Source organism: Leptodactylus fuscus, chromosome 6, assembly GCF_031893055.1.
Source record: "Leptodactylus fuscus isolate aLepFus1 chromosome 6, aLepFus1.hap2, whole genome shotgun sequence".
Classification (NCBI taxonomy): Eukaryota; Metazoa; Chordata; class Amphibia; order Anura; family Leptodactylidae; genus Leptodactylus; species Leptodactylus fuscus.
In genome coordinates, this window is record NC_134270.1 from 43230369 (window position 1) to 43247118 (window position 16750).

General features: G+C 37.5%; 1 protein-coding gene across 4 annotated transcripts in view; it reads right to left on the reverse strand.

The window, feature by feature from the left end:
* Nucleotides 1–2538: 2538 nt before the first annotated feature.
* AJAP1 (adherens junctions associated protein 1) overlaps nt 2539–16750 on the reverse strand; it is a 235316-nt gene continuing 221104 nt past the window's right edge. For all 4 annotated transcript variants that reach the window (XM_075279811.1, XM_075279810.1, XM_075279813.1 and 1 more), the window contains one exon: nt 2539–3329. Coding sequence is in view for 1 of the 4 variants with exons in the window: in XM_075279813.1 (XP_075135914.1) it covers nt 3308–3329 (22 nt within the window). In the remaining 3 variants the exon portion in view is untranslated. The remainder of the gene's footprint in view (nt 3330–16750) is intronic.

The window sequence follows — 16750 nt, forward strand, 5'->3', positions numbered from 1 at the left end:
TAATGAACAACAACACCAGCAGTGCTTTGGCTCAACTTCTGGATCTAGTCCAAGGGTTATCTTGTCCATTTTCCTGCTATTTTTGGGTTGTGGATGAAGGAAAAACAAGCATGTTAAATTTCCCCTTTTTTTAATTCTGCAAAAGCTTATTCACACGACAGTGAAAAAAAAATATAATAAATTTTAAATTTTAAATTATTTATAAAAAATGGTCATGTAATGGCCCTTTCAGCAACGTCCATCACACATCTGTTTTGAGAACACATTGAATCCAATGTGTCTATTCACATATCCGTTTTTTGACAGTCCATTCATTTTTCAATACCTTTGTCCTTCAAAATGGACATTGGTAGTGCCAATTAAAATTTTATGGGCCACGTGACTGCCATTTCAAAAATAGCCATCACATGGCCATTGTTCACTGCCATGTGAATATGTGCACTTGCTCAGATAGACCCAACATGTGCATAAGGCCTACGTCTACAGTATTACTTCTGCATTGGTTACTCGTGGTTTTATTTTACTGTATTACTACATTATTTTAACGTACTGTATAATTATATCATAAAACCATAGGCAGAATTAAACAAAAATCATAGTATTTCTTCCATTTATTATATAACAACAGACATAATATTTTTGTAAATAGGTATATATTGCAAGTAAACCTTCATATACATTTTTGAGGTGGAGAGGTGGCTCAATCAATTTTTTTTTTTTGCAGAAAAATAAAATCTATAAATTATTGTGACTTGGGGGAATATTATACTTGTATCTAACACCAACACAAAAAAAAAAAGAATTGTATCTATAAAAATTCATTTTTTATTTTGACTATATGTATAGCTGAAAATTGTACATGATAAATCAAATGTGAAATATGTTATTATGTTTAAGATAGAATTACTGCACAGACAACTTACAACAAGGAGCAAAATCAAAAATAATAATGAATAACAAGAATAAAAGTAAAAATAATGTACTACAAATATTAATTCGGTAAATCAGTTTAATGTCAGAGAAAATAAAATATAAGATAAAAAAAAAAACAAGCAACTAAACTGTATGGGGTTTTTTATGTTATAGCATTTATAACTGTGCTTTATAAAGTCATTTTCAATGTACACTGAATTAAATAAAAGTGCCCTTTCTATTTTACAATATAAACTCACAGTATATAATATCGAAAATCCCCAAATCTTGGGCATCCCTTTAGGTAACAGAAGCTCGGGCGTTGTCTTTTTCATTAGGTTAATGAGTTATCTTTCAGTCCTGCTATTATTTAATATATAAACAATACGTATAATAATAATAATCTAGTTCTCCATTAACTATTCCATCATTCTATTAATTGCTCAACGTTCCGTGAACAGGATATTCTTGTGACGTTCTTAAGTTTTCAAATATTTAAGATTTGTTAAAAAAATAATTGTATCTTTTTTATTAACTTGTTTTATTATTCAGTAGGATATCAGACATGACTCAATAAAGCATATCAAAGTTTTGAATTTACGGTTCTTTAAGAATTTTATTTCTTAAGAATATTGTTTATCTTGCTTTAAAGGGATTCTATAATTAGAATCCCGTTTTAAGCTAAACCCACGTTGGAATAGCCTTAAGAAAGGCTATTTTCCCCCTACCTTTAGATGTCTTCTCTGTGCCGACGTTCCTTAGATATCCCGATTTTCATCTATGTGCTAATTAGTTTTATCGCAGCACTGGGGGAGGTCCCTGCGCTCAAACAGCACTGGGAGCATCCACAGTGCTGCGAGAAAACTATCCAGCACCAACTTCTTCTTGTTCACTGCCTCCGCCTTCTTCCTTATCCCGTCACATCTTCTTCAAAATGTACCGATTGCACATGTCCGTTACATAGTTACATAGTAGATGAGGTTGGATAAAGACATTAGTCCATCAAGTCCAACCTATAACCCTACAATCCCTACAGTGTTGATCCAGGGAAAGGCAAAAAACCCCATGTTGCCGAATGGATGAGGCCACAGGAAAATGGCCAATGAACATGCGCAATGGGCGCAGTCAGCCATTTTCCTGTGGCCAAAAAGGAAAGAAGAGGTGGAGGAGGCGAACAAGAAGAAGGCGGTGCTCTATAGTTTTCTCGCAGAAATTACTGTTTGAGTTCTGGGGACCGCCCCCAGTGCTGTGAGAAAAATCATTAGTATATGGACGAAAATCGGGATCTCTAAGGAACGACGGTGTGGAAAAGACATCTAAAGGTAGGGGAAAGATAGCCTTTCTTAAGGCTATTCCTACATGGGTTTAGCTTAAAACGTGATTCTAATGATAGAATCCCTTTAATTATTTAGCCACTCTGTGATGTCCCACATCACTTCAAGGGAAGATTTGTAAAATAGTCTGAAATTCAGTATAAAGTTTATTTCTAATAAAAAAAATTATTTCATTTAAATATTTAATTATTTTATGATTTCTGAAACTTTAGGGAACACGTTAGATTTCTTTTAAAATTTAAATATATATTTTTAAATATCACTATTTTTTTAATTTCCTGTCCACCCCCCAAAAAAAGTTTAAGAAAATAAAATAAAGGAAGGATCATAAATTGTTTTCCTCAACATAAAGTTAATAAATAAAGATAATACAAAGTATTGTTGCATATAGGTTTTCAGTATTACAGTATTAAAAGGCAATTCAATACTTTAAAGAACAATTCAAATACTGATTCCTTAAAAAAGTCATACTTTCACATGGATATCTTTGAGTATTTACTTATTTTAAAGCGGTAGCAATGACTGTTTTTAAAATTATACATAAAATTCTGAGTGTGATAAAATAAATGCGTAAAACAAAAACAATAGCCGTTCAAATGCTACACCACCAAAAAAAGAAAAAGGAAAAAAAAAAACGAAATGTAGTTTTACTGTCTCTATACAATGTTTAATTCCCTATAAACAGGTCACCAAATCCATATTTTTTTGCCGCTATTCAAAGATGAATTCACTTAGCTTCATTTTCAATGGAAGCCTCCCAAATCAACTCATGGCACATATTGGTATTATTGGCACAGGTTCAAAAATCACAGTCCAAATCCAAAAATTCATATGGTCAGTCTTTTGTTTGATAATTTCTTTTAATCTCTTAAATTTATTTTTTTTTTCTTCATTTGTCTTTTATCCAAAACAAACCAAAAAACTTTTTTTTTTTTTTTTTGAGGAAAAAAGTTACAGTGTCTGTAGATTTTACATATTATAAAAATAGATTTGTCCAGTAGAGTTCAGCTCTGTGAGTCCCATTGGTAAACAAAAATAGTAGACACCTGCTATATTTTTTTTTACAGGTTCACTAAGGGAATCCTGAAGAGAAATGAGAAACAAAAACAAATTAATACAGTTGTTACAAAAAGTCACAGAACACTTGTTACAGATACATTGTATATAATACTAGTTATATAGTCAGCTATATTGTTTTATAGGAAGAAACATCCATTACCTACTGGATAGAAATGCTGTATGCTGGGTACATAGAGTTGTTTGATAGTCAAAGTAACCTATTATTTTATGACACCCCCTGCACAACCAAAAAGTAGAGCTTGAAATATAATCTAAATATCCCATCACCATTGGTCTGGATTCAGAGATAAAATCTTTAATATTTTTTGTGTGTTCTATATTTTTACAGAATTCAGTCCAAACATTTGCACTCTAGAAAGTGTGGGCCTTATACCAGACATTGACCTGTATTCTTATATAGGGAACACAAAGGCCTCATGCACAAGATCAAGTGTGCAGGACAAGTCTCTTCCATTGGGGGCTCTTCCAATAGAATTGAATTTCCCATTAAAATCAATGGGGGGCAGAAGCTACTTGGATGACTGGGATGTCAGCCAAGTGCATTCCACTATGAAATGACCCTTCACCCTCGGCCTAACTACCCCTGTGTTATAGATACTAGAGATGAGCGAACAGTAAAATGTTCAAGGTTCGATATTCGTTTCGAGCAGCCCCTCAATATTCGACTACTTGAATCAAATATCGAACCCTATTATAGTCTATGGGGGGAAAATGCTCGTTTCAGGATGAAGTCGTGGGAGGAAATGTTATATAATTCTATTTTCATTTTTACAACTGTCACTTAATGGGTCATTCGAAAGGTAAGAAATGATCCTGTGTTGCAGTTTTGGTTTCTTTCCAGAGCTGCACTCACTATTCTAGTGGTCATCCCTGAAAACAGTGAACCAAGTTGAAACAAGAAATGTATCTATTACAGATGAGCGAGTAGTACTCGATCGAGTAGGTATTCGATCGAATACTACAGTATTCGAAATACTCGTACTCGATCGAGTACCACTTGCTATTCGAATGTAAAATTATACTTACCAAGTCCACGAGTGAGGGTCGGGCTGGATCCTCTGAGCAGTTTTCTCCTTGCAGCGTCCCCACGGCATCTTCAGGCTTTTCATTCACTCTGCCAGGCATCGGGCCTGGGCAGAGCCGACTGCGCATGCCCGCACTACAAGCGGACATGGACAGTCGGCTCTGCCCAGGCCCGATGCCTGGCAGGGTGAATGAAGAGACGGAAGACGCAGCGGGGAAGCTGCACGGAGAAGACTTCTAACGGTAGGAGAAGAACCAGCGTTGATTGGCCGACTGTATAGCATTCGGCCAATCAATGCTGCATCGAACTTTTACATTCGAATAGCGAGTGGTAATCGATCGAGTACGAGTATTTTGAATACCGTAGTATTTGATCGAATACCTACTCGATCGAGTACTACTCGCTCATCTCTAATAGATACATTTCGTGTTTCAACTTGGTTCACTGCTTTCAGGGATGACCACTATAATAGTGAGCGCAGCTCTGGAATGAAACCAAAACTGCAACACAGGATCAATTCACACCTTTCGAATGACCCATTAAGTGACAGTTTTTGTAAAGATGAAAATAGAATTATATAACATTTGCTCCCACGACTTCTTCCTACTTGCATTAGAGACATTGCACCATCTTAAGTTCTAGATAGTACAAACTCAGACTAGACAATTTTGAACAGCACCACATTTATCAAAGTGTCTAATGCTGAAATATTATTGTCTGGTTTATTTTTACACCACTGCTATTGGCTTAGTTTTTTACACAAAATGAATGAATTGGTTGTGAATGGTAGAACCATTTTAAGCCTTGCCTCTTTTCTAATATCCCATTCCCCCTTTCATACAAGTCATAAAAATATCTAAAAAGTTTCTAAAGCACTTTGTAAAATTGTGCCATTGTACAACAAAAAGCACATAGAATACAGATACCAACTTATAATGATGTCACTTCAAAAAAAAAAAAAACTTGGGCAAATTGTCCAAACTAATAAAATGGACTTACCAGGGTCATATAACACATTTGGACTAAGTCATTAAGAAAGAAGCTTTGTGCATCAATCTTAACCCATTTGTATGTAAGCAGAGATCCACCCTACTAAGAATTTTTAGGATACGTAGGCCCGCTTCAAATCTGCATTTGTGTTTCCATTTGGGGAGTCTGCTTGGGGACCCTTGAACGGAATCCTATACGCATTAAAAAGTGGTTACCTAAGGAAACCACACATACCCCATAGACCATAATGGGGTATGTGTGGTTTCTGCTCAGAAACCACATGATCATGTGTTTATAAAGAATACTTAACATGCGATACACATATCTGTATATGTATGTCCAAAACACAGGTTAGGGAGGCCACATATGTAAATCTGTTGGATAGAGGAATCCCTATCCCAGCTTCCCTTGATCCCCGCCCTTCCACTGACTTATTAAAAAAGTGGCAAGTGGAGCACCAAGGGCAAATTTTCCACAAAATCCCTGGGGTGCACCAAAATTGTAACTTTTTACATGCCTTGTACACCAGAAAATTGGTATTCATAGCATGCTACTGCTTGTACAAAGCCTGCTCTGTTACTAATTGTAAAAAAAAAAAATGCTAAAATTTCATTAAATAAATAGTAGATTAAATATAGAAAGAATGAAGTAAAACAAATCAAACATAATATATAAGTAAAAAAATAAATTAAAAAAAATCCTTAAATAAGAAATGAAATAGATAAGTAATTATTATTTTGTATATTTTAACTTCTATTTTTTCATTCTCGTTTTGGAATGAATTCATTCTCTTGTTATATTATTATTTTATAAATATTATTATATAATTATTATTATTATATAACTATGAAATCAAACAATAAACCATAGAAATAAACATAAAATATCCAAAGTAATACCATTTTAATCTGACTATAATAATCCAATATCCCAGGCTTTGTGGATTTTGGCCATTCATTTAACATAAAATTTCAAAATTGCCAAAAAATTTTTTTTTAAAAAAATGTGGAAAGTCAGGATACTACATAAGATTTACCAGTCAATTCAAATTTGCGCAGAAAGTTTCGAAACACAGGAAAAGATAACATGACAGGAGGTGGAAGCAATGACATGAGTCAGAAAATGTTGTCGAATTGGGTCAAGTAGAAATCTTAAGGGGATATCAAGGCTGGTAAAGGCCATCACTTAGTGTTAATTTTTGACACTGGGATATAGGAAGCAACAATAAGCTTAATCTATAGTGATAGCTGAGGAGTGAATTCAATGAAAGTAGTGTATATACAGAATGACATTGGCAGGATGGCAGGTGTAGGGCATGTGTTACATGTATGACTTAGGAGAAGCCCCCATTGGCCCCACATCTGTATGTGCTGCCCTACCAGCTCTAATAGCAATAAGGTGTTAAAAGCTGTCAATCTACATCTGCCCTATCTTCTGTTCACTGCTGAACAAGGTAAAGCAGCCGCTCTATACATAGAACAAGAGGTCTGGCCTAAGGTAGAACTTACAACTCCATAAAAGTCTGCAGTAGTCAAAGTTATACCATAAGGTACGGTAATGTCTCACAATTTCTGAAGCTAAGTAACCTCTACATAAATAAACTACATGAAAGTACTCTCGGGGTTATGAGAATATACAGAGCTGTACATTGAAAGCACAGACCACAGGATGAGAAACTCGCTTATGGTACTTACAACGCTAATCATTTCCTTTATTCGGACGGATAGTTTTAAGAAATTGCGTTTTAGGTGCAATATTTTGTTCTAATTCACTTCTAATCATTTTTATGACTCCTAAGGGCTCCATTGTTTCTAGCAAATCCCCTTTATGGAGACAGAGCAGTATAAATGATACAAGTCTATTATGATCATCATGTAACCCTTACTAGCCTACTGCATGCGGTTATTCAGTTTACTGTACAGATGACCATCGGTGTGTCCACCCAGTAAATGTCTTGTAAATTGTAGTCTCTTAAGGGTTTTGTTAGCATGTTACAATATTGGATTGGTTCCATGAGAAATAGGGAGTCCTTATCCGAATGTGAGCTATGTCAAGGTTGGATACATGTGTATAAACAGAAGAAAGTAACTTCTGGCAGGCGCTAATACATATAATTAGAGATGAGCTAATCAAAGCCAACAAAGAGGAATTGGATCCGAATTTCAGGAAATATTCGATTCACATCGAATCTGAATTTCCTCACACTTTGTGATAATGAATTGCACAGCGCCGATCATGGGTTTTAACCCCCTGGAAGCTGCTGTCAAACATGACAGCATTATCCAATTGGTTTCACCATGGTACATGTCCACCCCAGAAACCGCCGTGGTTAGATCGTGGGGTACCGTCATGGTTAAAAATTAAAAAAAAATACTGATATTCACCTGTCCTGGGCTCAGCATCCACCCAGGAGCCCTTACGTTTGGTGGCTGAGACTCTGCTCCCTAGGCGTTACTGCTGGGGCCTGTCACGTAGAGCGCACCGGTGTAATGACGTCAGCGTGCTGGCAGAATGACATTAGCGCGCTGACATAATGACGTCATCATGCCCCACTTCACCGCTGAGGCCCAATCACAAGCCCCAGCAATGACGTCTGGGAAGCAGGACCTCAGGACCTGTGGAGCAGGACCTGAGTCATCGGCCAGAAGAGCTCTGGAGTGGATGCTGAGCCCAGGATAGGTGAGTATCAGTATTTTTTAAATTTTTAATCAAGATGGCACCTCAAGAGAATGCGTCCGATCAGGATGCCAACGTATGGTAAAACCCCTGAGATGCCATGGCATGACCCATGATTGGAGCTCAGCTCGACCAGGGATGTTAGAGGACAGTGTCAGCCATTACATACGGCTGACACCCACAAAGCACGTTGCACACACAGCTTCTGCGTGCGCACCATGCTTCTGTGTGGTTTGCAGGAAGTCCATCCCATCAGCACCGTACTATTAGGGTGGATGTCGGGAACGGGTTAACATGATTCGCTGCGAATTAATTCGGTTTGAATCGAATAGTATCAGAAAATTGGCTCATCTCTGGATATAACTTGTAACTTTACATACAATAAGCATCTGAAGATTAAGATGACAATTGGCTGTGATGGAAACTCTTTGGCATCCTGTGATCGCATCCCCCTAACTACTTAGAAGTATTGGCTACTATCGACCATGGTAACTGAGGGACTATAAAGCGGGGGTCACAGTTATCTATTGTAACATTCTCTATGCTATAGCTGCTATATTTGCTGCTATGGATGACACCGGTTTAGCTTCTGAGCTCACAAATACACTGCATCATACATGAACAGTGTGTTGTGGGCACTACTTCCCAATACCAGCATATATGTACCGTATATTAGAAAGGGTTTAAAGACTTTTTCCATTATCAGCAAATTAGACTTACAGGTTGTATAATAAAAAAGTAATACCATTATACTCTATATAACTTTATAAACCGAGAAGGATCATACTTTGTTTCCATACAATGAATTTGTGCCCCAATTATATCATATTATATTCAAAATAAACTTGAAATTTCCATTGCTTTTATTATAAGAATAATTATGTTTCCTCCAGACCCCTCTGAAGCTCTCTAAAGTGATACTGAACTTTTTTTTACTATTGTATAGGGGATATCTGGTAAACATTTTTGCAATATACTTTACGAGACCATTTTCTTCTAACTAAGCATTGGCAAAGAGGTCTCTATAGGATTCAATGTGTATTGCCAGGATGTACAGAGATAGCACATGCAACAGGGGGAAGTTCACTGCAAATAGCTGTATCGCCAATGCTTCTGGTGTCATATGAAAGCTGAGTTTTCATATTCTTCCATGTTGCAGTTCTAACTGAAACAAAAATGGTGACATCATTAGCAGTGCTTAAATTGGGAAACATTTTTAGGGGAAATTCTGAAATAATTAACCATTGCCCCTTATCCTGACAGACCCCCTTCCCTGACACAAACACACTATTATGCCCCATATTGACCCCTGCACACAGTATTATGCCACACAATAGCCCCTGCACACAGTATTATCCCCCATAGTGGCCCCTCCACACAGTATTATCCCCCATAGTGGCCCCTCCACACAGTATTATCCCCCATAGTCGCCCCTACACACAGTATTACGCCCCATAGCCCCTGCACAAAGTATTATGCTGCATAGTGGCCCCTGCACACAGTATTATGCTGTACAGTGACCCCTGCACAAAGTATTTTGCTGCATAGTGGCCCCTGCACAAAGTATTATGCCCGATGGTAGCCCTTGTAAACAGTATTATGCCCCACTGAGAACCACCCATGTACAATTATTATACTCTGGGATCTTTTCAGACCCCAGAGTATAATAATCGAAGACCCAGGGATGGATATAAACATAAAAAGCACAATTACTTACATCTCCTGGGCTCCAGCGCATTCCCTGCTGACGTGAGCCATTTTCAATGATGGAAGAAATGTTACTTGAGCTGGGCTTGCATCGTGATGCATAATGACACAAGCCCCGTCCCATGTGACGTCTGGGATGACACTGAGGAGACCTGAAGCCTTCCAGAACCAGGAGAGGTAAGTAACAGTGTTTTTTATGTTCCGCATTCAGACACATTTGATTATTGAAGCTTTGATTTCTTTATACCGTAATGCTGAAAGACAGTTTGTAATTAAGCAGAAACTGAGTTTCAGCACATTTCGGCCCAATTTAAGCACTGATCACTATCTCACTAGCTAGAATTGTAATCTTGGAAGCAAATGGAAACTGAGACTCTAATCTTTCGTATGCCACTAGGCTGTGGTAATACAGCTATTTCACGTGGCCGCCCACTTTTGCAACTGCTATATCTCTACATATTGGCAGTACACAGTGAATACAGGATGGAAAACTGTTTTCTACCAAAAGGAGGTAAAATAATTTAATAAAGTATATTCCAAAAGTGTTAACCAAGCCCCTCCTTGTGCAATAGTAAAAATGTGAAATGTGAAAATGTGAAATGACAATGAAGAAAACGTAGAATTATGTGGAACAAAAACAAAGTTTAGCCAACTAATATAAAAATGTTGAAAGGTTAACATTCATGTTATCGTTTTCCATTTCAAAATAAAGCTTAAATAATGTGATTTTCTAATATATTTTGAACATAAATTCCTCACATTTTTCAACTTTCTACTTGCAGTCAGCTAATGAGAACAAAAAGAGAAACTGCAGCTGCATCTCCCTCCTCTTCCTTCCATTCTGTTAATTATGAATTGAATGCTTTTGGTATTGAGTTTTTTTTTTTATCATCTACACTTTCACTTTTTAAATTATTTGCAAATACTATTACTTTATATTAAACATATTATATTATATATAAGCTTTGACTGTAATAAACTGGATAATTGTGTTCTGATAGTCTGCTTATCTTAGGCTTAAAATCTGCTAAAACGACTTAGGCTTATAATGAATGATGGATCATAGGATCATTCCTTTAAATTCTAACAATTTAATCTTTGTGACATAGAAGATCCCAGATCTCAGCTGGCCGTACATTACACACTCTATGTCATCAGTTTTACAGTCCAGATACTGACAGTATAATTCCCACTTATGACTTTAATATTTATATCTGTCACATTTATTTCCATACAAAATCCAAGTAGAAAAAGCAAATTACACAAAGCTTAAAAACTCAGTTGCCTCAATCAGCTGAATAAAATGTTGTAATTATACATAAAAATTAGATCTAAATTATGGGATCTGGACAAAATTATGGATTTTTTTAAAAGAAATTTTAAATGTTACAAAAATTTAACTTGACATCAATTAAAAAGACATTGAGAGGCTACTAAAATGAAAGGCAAATTAATCTTCTGTGTCACAGTGTAGTTAACATGTTATATGTCAAATTAAACTTTGTTACAATTGTATATTATGGGGATAATTTATAAAGAGTGTCATACTTCCTGCTAGTCTTAGGTTTAGTTCACACATAGTTTTTTGGTCCAGATATTGACGTGGGAAGCTGCTTCAGAATTGGACCAAAATGCACCTGTTGTGGCTAGCCGCGACTGTTGCAGCTTCCGACAATTGCGGTTTTCCGCTGCGGATTAGGCCCAAATGAATGGGCCTAGTCCAGAGGGATTGTCTTGACGCGGATTCTGCCACAGAATCTGCATCAAAATAGGACACTCAATGGGAGGTGGTTTTTTTACCCAGATTTTGACGCGGATTCTGCATCAAAATCTGGACCAAAAAACGATGCGTGAACTAGCCCTTAAAGGGGTTGTCCCGTCACAAGGATCCTATCTATAATGCTTATTAATGTGAATGTAAGACTTTTCCTAAATACACTGCTTCAGCAAAACTGCTTTGTTTGGCCACTATATTACTTTATTCATTTTTTTGTGGCCACAGCCCTGACCTAGCTGCTCCTGAGTCAAGTGATGTGTCTGCCTGCTCTGAGGGGGGAGGGAGGAGGGGCTAAGTGCACGGGAGCAAGCCTGGTGGGAGGAGGGGGGGGGTAGTTTACCCTTTGGGGGAAAGGGCCGCCAATACAGGGTTAGACGCCGGCACAAGTGAAGCCAGCAACATCGCTATGTGCCTGCCCTGCATGAAGCCAGCAGTGGCAGAAGCGATGCTGCTATTCCGGGGGGGGGGGCGGAGGAGCGGAATAACAGCATCGCTTCTCGCGACGTGGGAGTACCCCTTTAAATAATTCCTGGCTGGCGCAAGATGCTCCTATATTATTAAGAGGCTTGGCCTTCCAATAAGTCAGGAGAACTCTCATGAGCCAGAATTGAAGTCTTCTCCAGTCAGAAACTGACAAAAATTTCAGGTAGAATTTATACCATCCTTCTGGGGTGAGTTATAATAAATTTATCCAGACAAGGTGTCCCCGGTGGCCATCTTTATCTCCACCCTATTCTTCCCACTTTCGTAAAAAGAACAACGTGGCGCATTTTTGGCCCAGAGAGGGGTACATCTTTGGGGGTAAGAAAACTGTCAAACATGGGTTAGTAAATTTCCTCCATATGCTTAATTTTATGTTACTACTGATTGTCTTATGATTGAGGTTAGCCTATTCTACAGGATACTACAGATGATAAATTCATGAACGGCTAGAGGACCACCACTGGCCACCCCACTTATCACTGGAAGAGGGAGCACAAGTTCCACATTCCACCATACTACATGACTGCAGGGAGGAGTTTGAATAGGGCAGTATTCACACATGTATCACTCCATTTAATAATTATGGGCCTGACAAAGATAGCCAAGTGGTATACTAGACTGTAGAGATGAGCGGATAGTATTCAAAACTCTAGTTTCGAATACCTCGCTCCATAGGAATGAATGGAAGCGGCCGGCGCTTAACCCCTTGGTGTTCGGCCACTTCCATTTATTCCTATGGGAGTGAGGTATTCGAAACGAGCGTTTCAAATACTATTCGCTCATCTCTACTAGACTGTTGTTGTCAGCCCCATAGAATTAGAGGAATTGACAGGTCACATTCATGACTACTACTTCACTCAAAACCCTCCTCACTGTAGTCGTATCACACAAAAAGTCGAAACAGTGGGTTCAAGAAGATCAAGTTGAGAGAACTGAGCTACTTTGCAGGAAGCAGACTAGGTAGATATTTCTTTTTTAAAACATAGATTGTGAACCCCATATAATGCTCACAATCTACATTATTTGCAAACATAGGGAGAACATACAAACTTCTTGCAGATGTTTGCCCTTGCAGGATTCAAACCCAGGATTCCAGCACTGCAAGGCTGTATCTCTAGTACTAATCACTAAGCCACCATGTTGCCCCATAGGGAATCCAAAAAGCATCGGGGACATAATGGCAAGTACAGAATGCAATAGCTACACACAGGAGCCTTCACTTTTCTGTATTGTGTCTGTCTGAGTAGATTAATATATAATTGTGTCAAAGCCCCCTTAAAGTGTGAGTTGCCAAGTCTATGGTTCAGGCACTTTTTACTACACTGCCTCTACCTGCAAAGTAGCGTACTACAAGTAGGCTTTTGATTTACATGTTGCTTTGTGTAATCTTACAGCATTTTTCCTATACTTCTTGCTTCCATATATCTAATAGTAGTAGCTTTATATCTTCGTCTTTCCTCACTTATTCTTCCGTGGTTCCAGTTGGCTCACCTGAAGTATTTAATGGCTTCACTGGAAATTAGGGCTAGTAATAAGCCATTATCACTTTGGGTAAAACTTTCAGAATAAGATGTTATACGGCACGTAGAGTTAAGTGTACTGTATATCTGTGCGCACTTTTGTTTAAAAAAAACAACATAAATTCCATCATTTTTTATATTTTCACATACAGGCGTTGGGTTACTTTTATCTTTAGGTAGAATTTTACTTTAATGCATCAGACATTTAATCCTAGCATACTGAAGGTAAATGTCAAGAAAAATACAGGCAATGCATCCTGGTACACAGTGTCCTGAAAAACATAATGTGTGGCAGGCCGATGCTTAAGGAATATTCTGGTAATAACAACTTATACTATAACTGCTAGATTTATGGGGATTCAAACACTGTAATATCTATGAGACTGGGAAAAATAAGCCACATATAGAGCTTGACAATCTCCAGGAGTCCCATATACAAGAAAGGGTTGGTGTGACACAGAGGAGAGGGGATATCTTGTTATTATGAAAATACAACTTTAAGCTTGACGGCCTCTATGAGATGTTTTATTTCTGACTGGTCACAATCATCTAAATTTGAGTCTATAGTACTATATAGAGCCTCAATTTTTCTTGTTTTCTGGTATATACTATGGGCTTCAGAGGTCATGGTACTGTGAAAATGAAGAATTATGATAAATAGACAGAAAGATAGATAGGGTACTATTAGATAGATAGACGATAGATAGATAGATAGATAGATAGATAGATAGATAGATAGATAGATAGATAGATAGATAGAGTCCTATGAAAAAGTTTGGGCACCCCTATTAATCTTAATCATTTTTAGTTCTAAATATTTTGGTGTTTGCAGCAGCCATTTCAGTTTTATATATCTAATAACTGATGGACACAGTAATATTTCAGGATTGAAATGAGGTTTATTGTACTAACAGAAAATGTGCAATATGCATTAAACCAAAATCTGACCGGTGCAAAAGTATGGGCACCTCAACAGAAAAGTGACATTAATATTTAGTAGATCCTCCCTTTTCCTCTAGTCGCTTCCTGTAGCTGTTAATCAGTTCCTGGATCCTGGATGAAGGTATTTTGGACCATTCCTCTTTACTAAACAATTCAAGTTCAGTTCAGTTTGATGGTCGCCGAGCATGGACAGTCCGCTTCAAATCATCCCACAGATGTTCAATGATATTCAGGTCTGGGGACTGGGATGGCCATTCCAGAACATTGTAATTGTTCCTCTGCATGAATGCCTGAGGATTTGGAGCGGTGTTTTGGATCATTGTCTTGCTGAAATATCCATCCCCGGCGTAACTTCAACTTCGTCACTTATTCTTGAACATTATTCTGAAGAATCTGCTGATACTGAGTGGAATCCATGCAACCCTCAACTTTAACAAGATTCCTGGTGCCGGCATTGGCCACACAGCCCCAAAGCATGCTGGAACCTCCACCAAATTTTACAGTGGGTAGCAAGTGTTTTTCTTCGAATGCTGTGTTTTTTGGACGCCATGCATAATGCCTTTTGTATGACCAAACAACTCAATCTTTGTTTCATCAGTCCACAGGACCTTCTTCCAAAATGAAGCTGGCTTGTCCAAATGTGCTTTTGCATACCTCAGGTGACTCTGTTTGTGGCGTGCTTGTAGAAACGGCTTCTTTCTCATCACTCTTCCATACAGCTTCTCCTTGTGCAAAGTGCGCTGTATTGTTGACCGATGCACTGTGACACCATCTGCAGCAAGATGATGCTGCAGCTCTTTGGAGGTGGTCTGTGGATTGTCCTTGACTGTTCTCACCATTCTTCTTCTCTGCCTTTCTGATATTTTTCTTGGCCTGTCACTTCTGGGCTTAACAAGAACTGTCCCTGTGGTCTTCCATTTCCTTACTATGTTCCTCACAGTGGAAACTGACAGGTTAAATCTCTGAGACAACTTTTTGTATCCTTCCCCTGAACAACTATGTTGAACAATCTTTGTTTTCAGATCATTTGAGAGTTGTTTTGAGTAGCCCATGATGCCACTCTTCAGAGGAGATTCAAATAGGAGAACAACTTGCAATCGGCCACCTTAAATACCTTTTCTCATGATTGGATACACCTGGCTATGAAGTTCAAAGCTCAGTGAGGTTACAAAACCAATTTTGTGCTTCAGTAAGTCAGTAAAAAGTAGTTAGGAGTATTCAAATCAATAAAATGATAAGGGTACCAAAATTTTTGCACCGGTCAAATTTTGGTTTAATGCATATTGCACATTTTCTGTTTGTACACTACACCTCATTTCAATCCTGAAATATTACTGTGTCCATCAGTTATTAGATATATCAAACTGAAATGGCTGTTGCAAACACCTAAATATTTAGAACTAAAAATGATTAAGATTAATAGGGGTGCCCAAACTTTTTCATAGGACTGTAGATAGATAGATAGACAGACAATAGATATATAGATAGATAGATAGATAGATAGATAGATAGATAGATAGAATGCAAAAAAAACAAACCAAAAAAAAACAGATGGCACTCCAATTTACATGAAAAAAAAGTGGAGTTTATTAGCCCAATGTCACTTTTGGTTCATTATTAACCTTGAAAAAGGTTCAATATGAACTGCAGCATCACATTGGGCTGAACAAGTCCACAAATTCTTCACACTAAGGAGTGCTACCTGTTTTTGGCACTTTATTACATGGTGATTGAGGTACTGACCAGGAATTTGCACTCCAAATCTTTAGATAGATAGATAGATAGATAGATAGATAGATAGATAGATAGATAGATAGATAGATAGATAGGAGAGATAGATAGATAGATAGATAGATAGATAGATAGATAGATAGATGATAGATAGATAGATAGATAGATAGATAGATAGATAGATAGATAGATAGATAGACAGATATTAGTCTAGTGAAGATGTGGGTCACATAATCTCCTCTCAGACTGCTCTGAAAACTAGACCCTTGTAGAGCTATGAGCTAAATTTAATCTCTCTTTCATGTGACACACTTGTACTTGCTCGGCGCCTAAAACTGGTTACTCTAAAGTCCTAGGAAGACTCTAGTTAAACACTTCAAAGGTCAGACTCTACTACTCACTTTGCATTCTGTCAGTAAAGGTATAAATCAGCTATGACTAGAGCTAAAAATGAATTGTCTTACTTGATTTAATACAAGTGAACGTCAAGTGAAATTTCTACTTTGGACAAAGCATTATGCAATGTATAAAGCAGATATGAACACATGAAGTAGATGCGCATAAATACAGATTA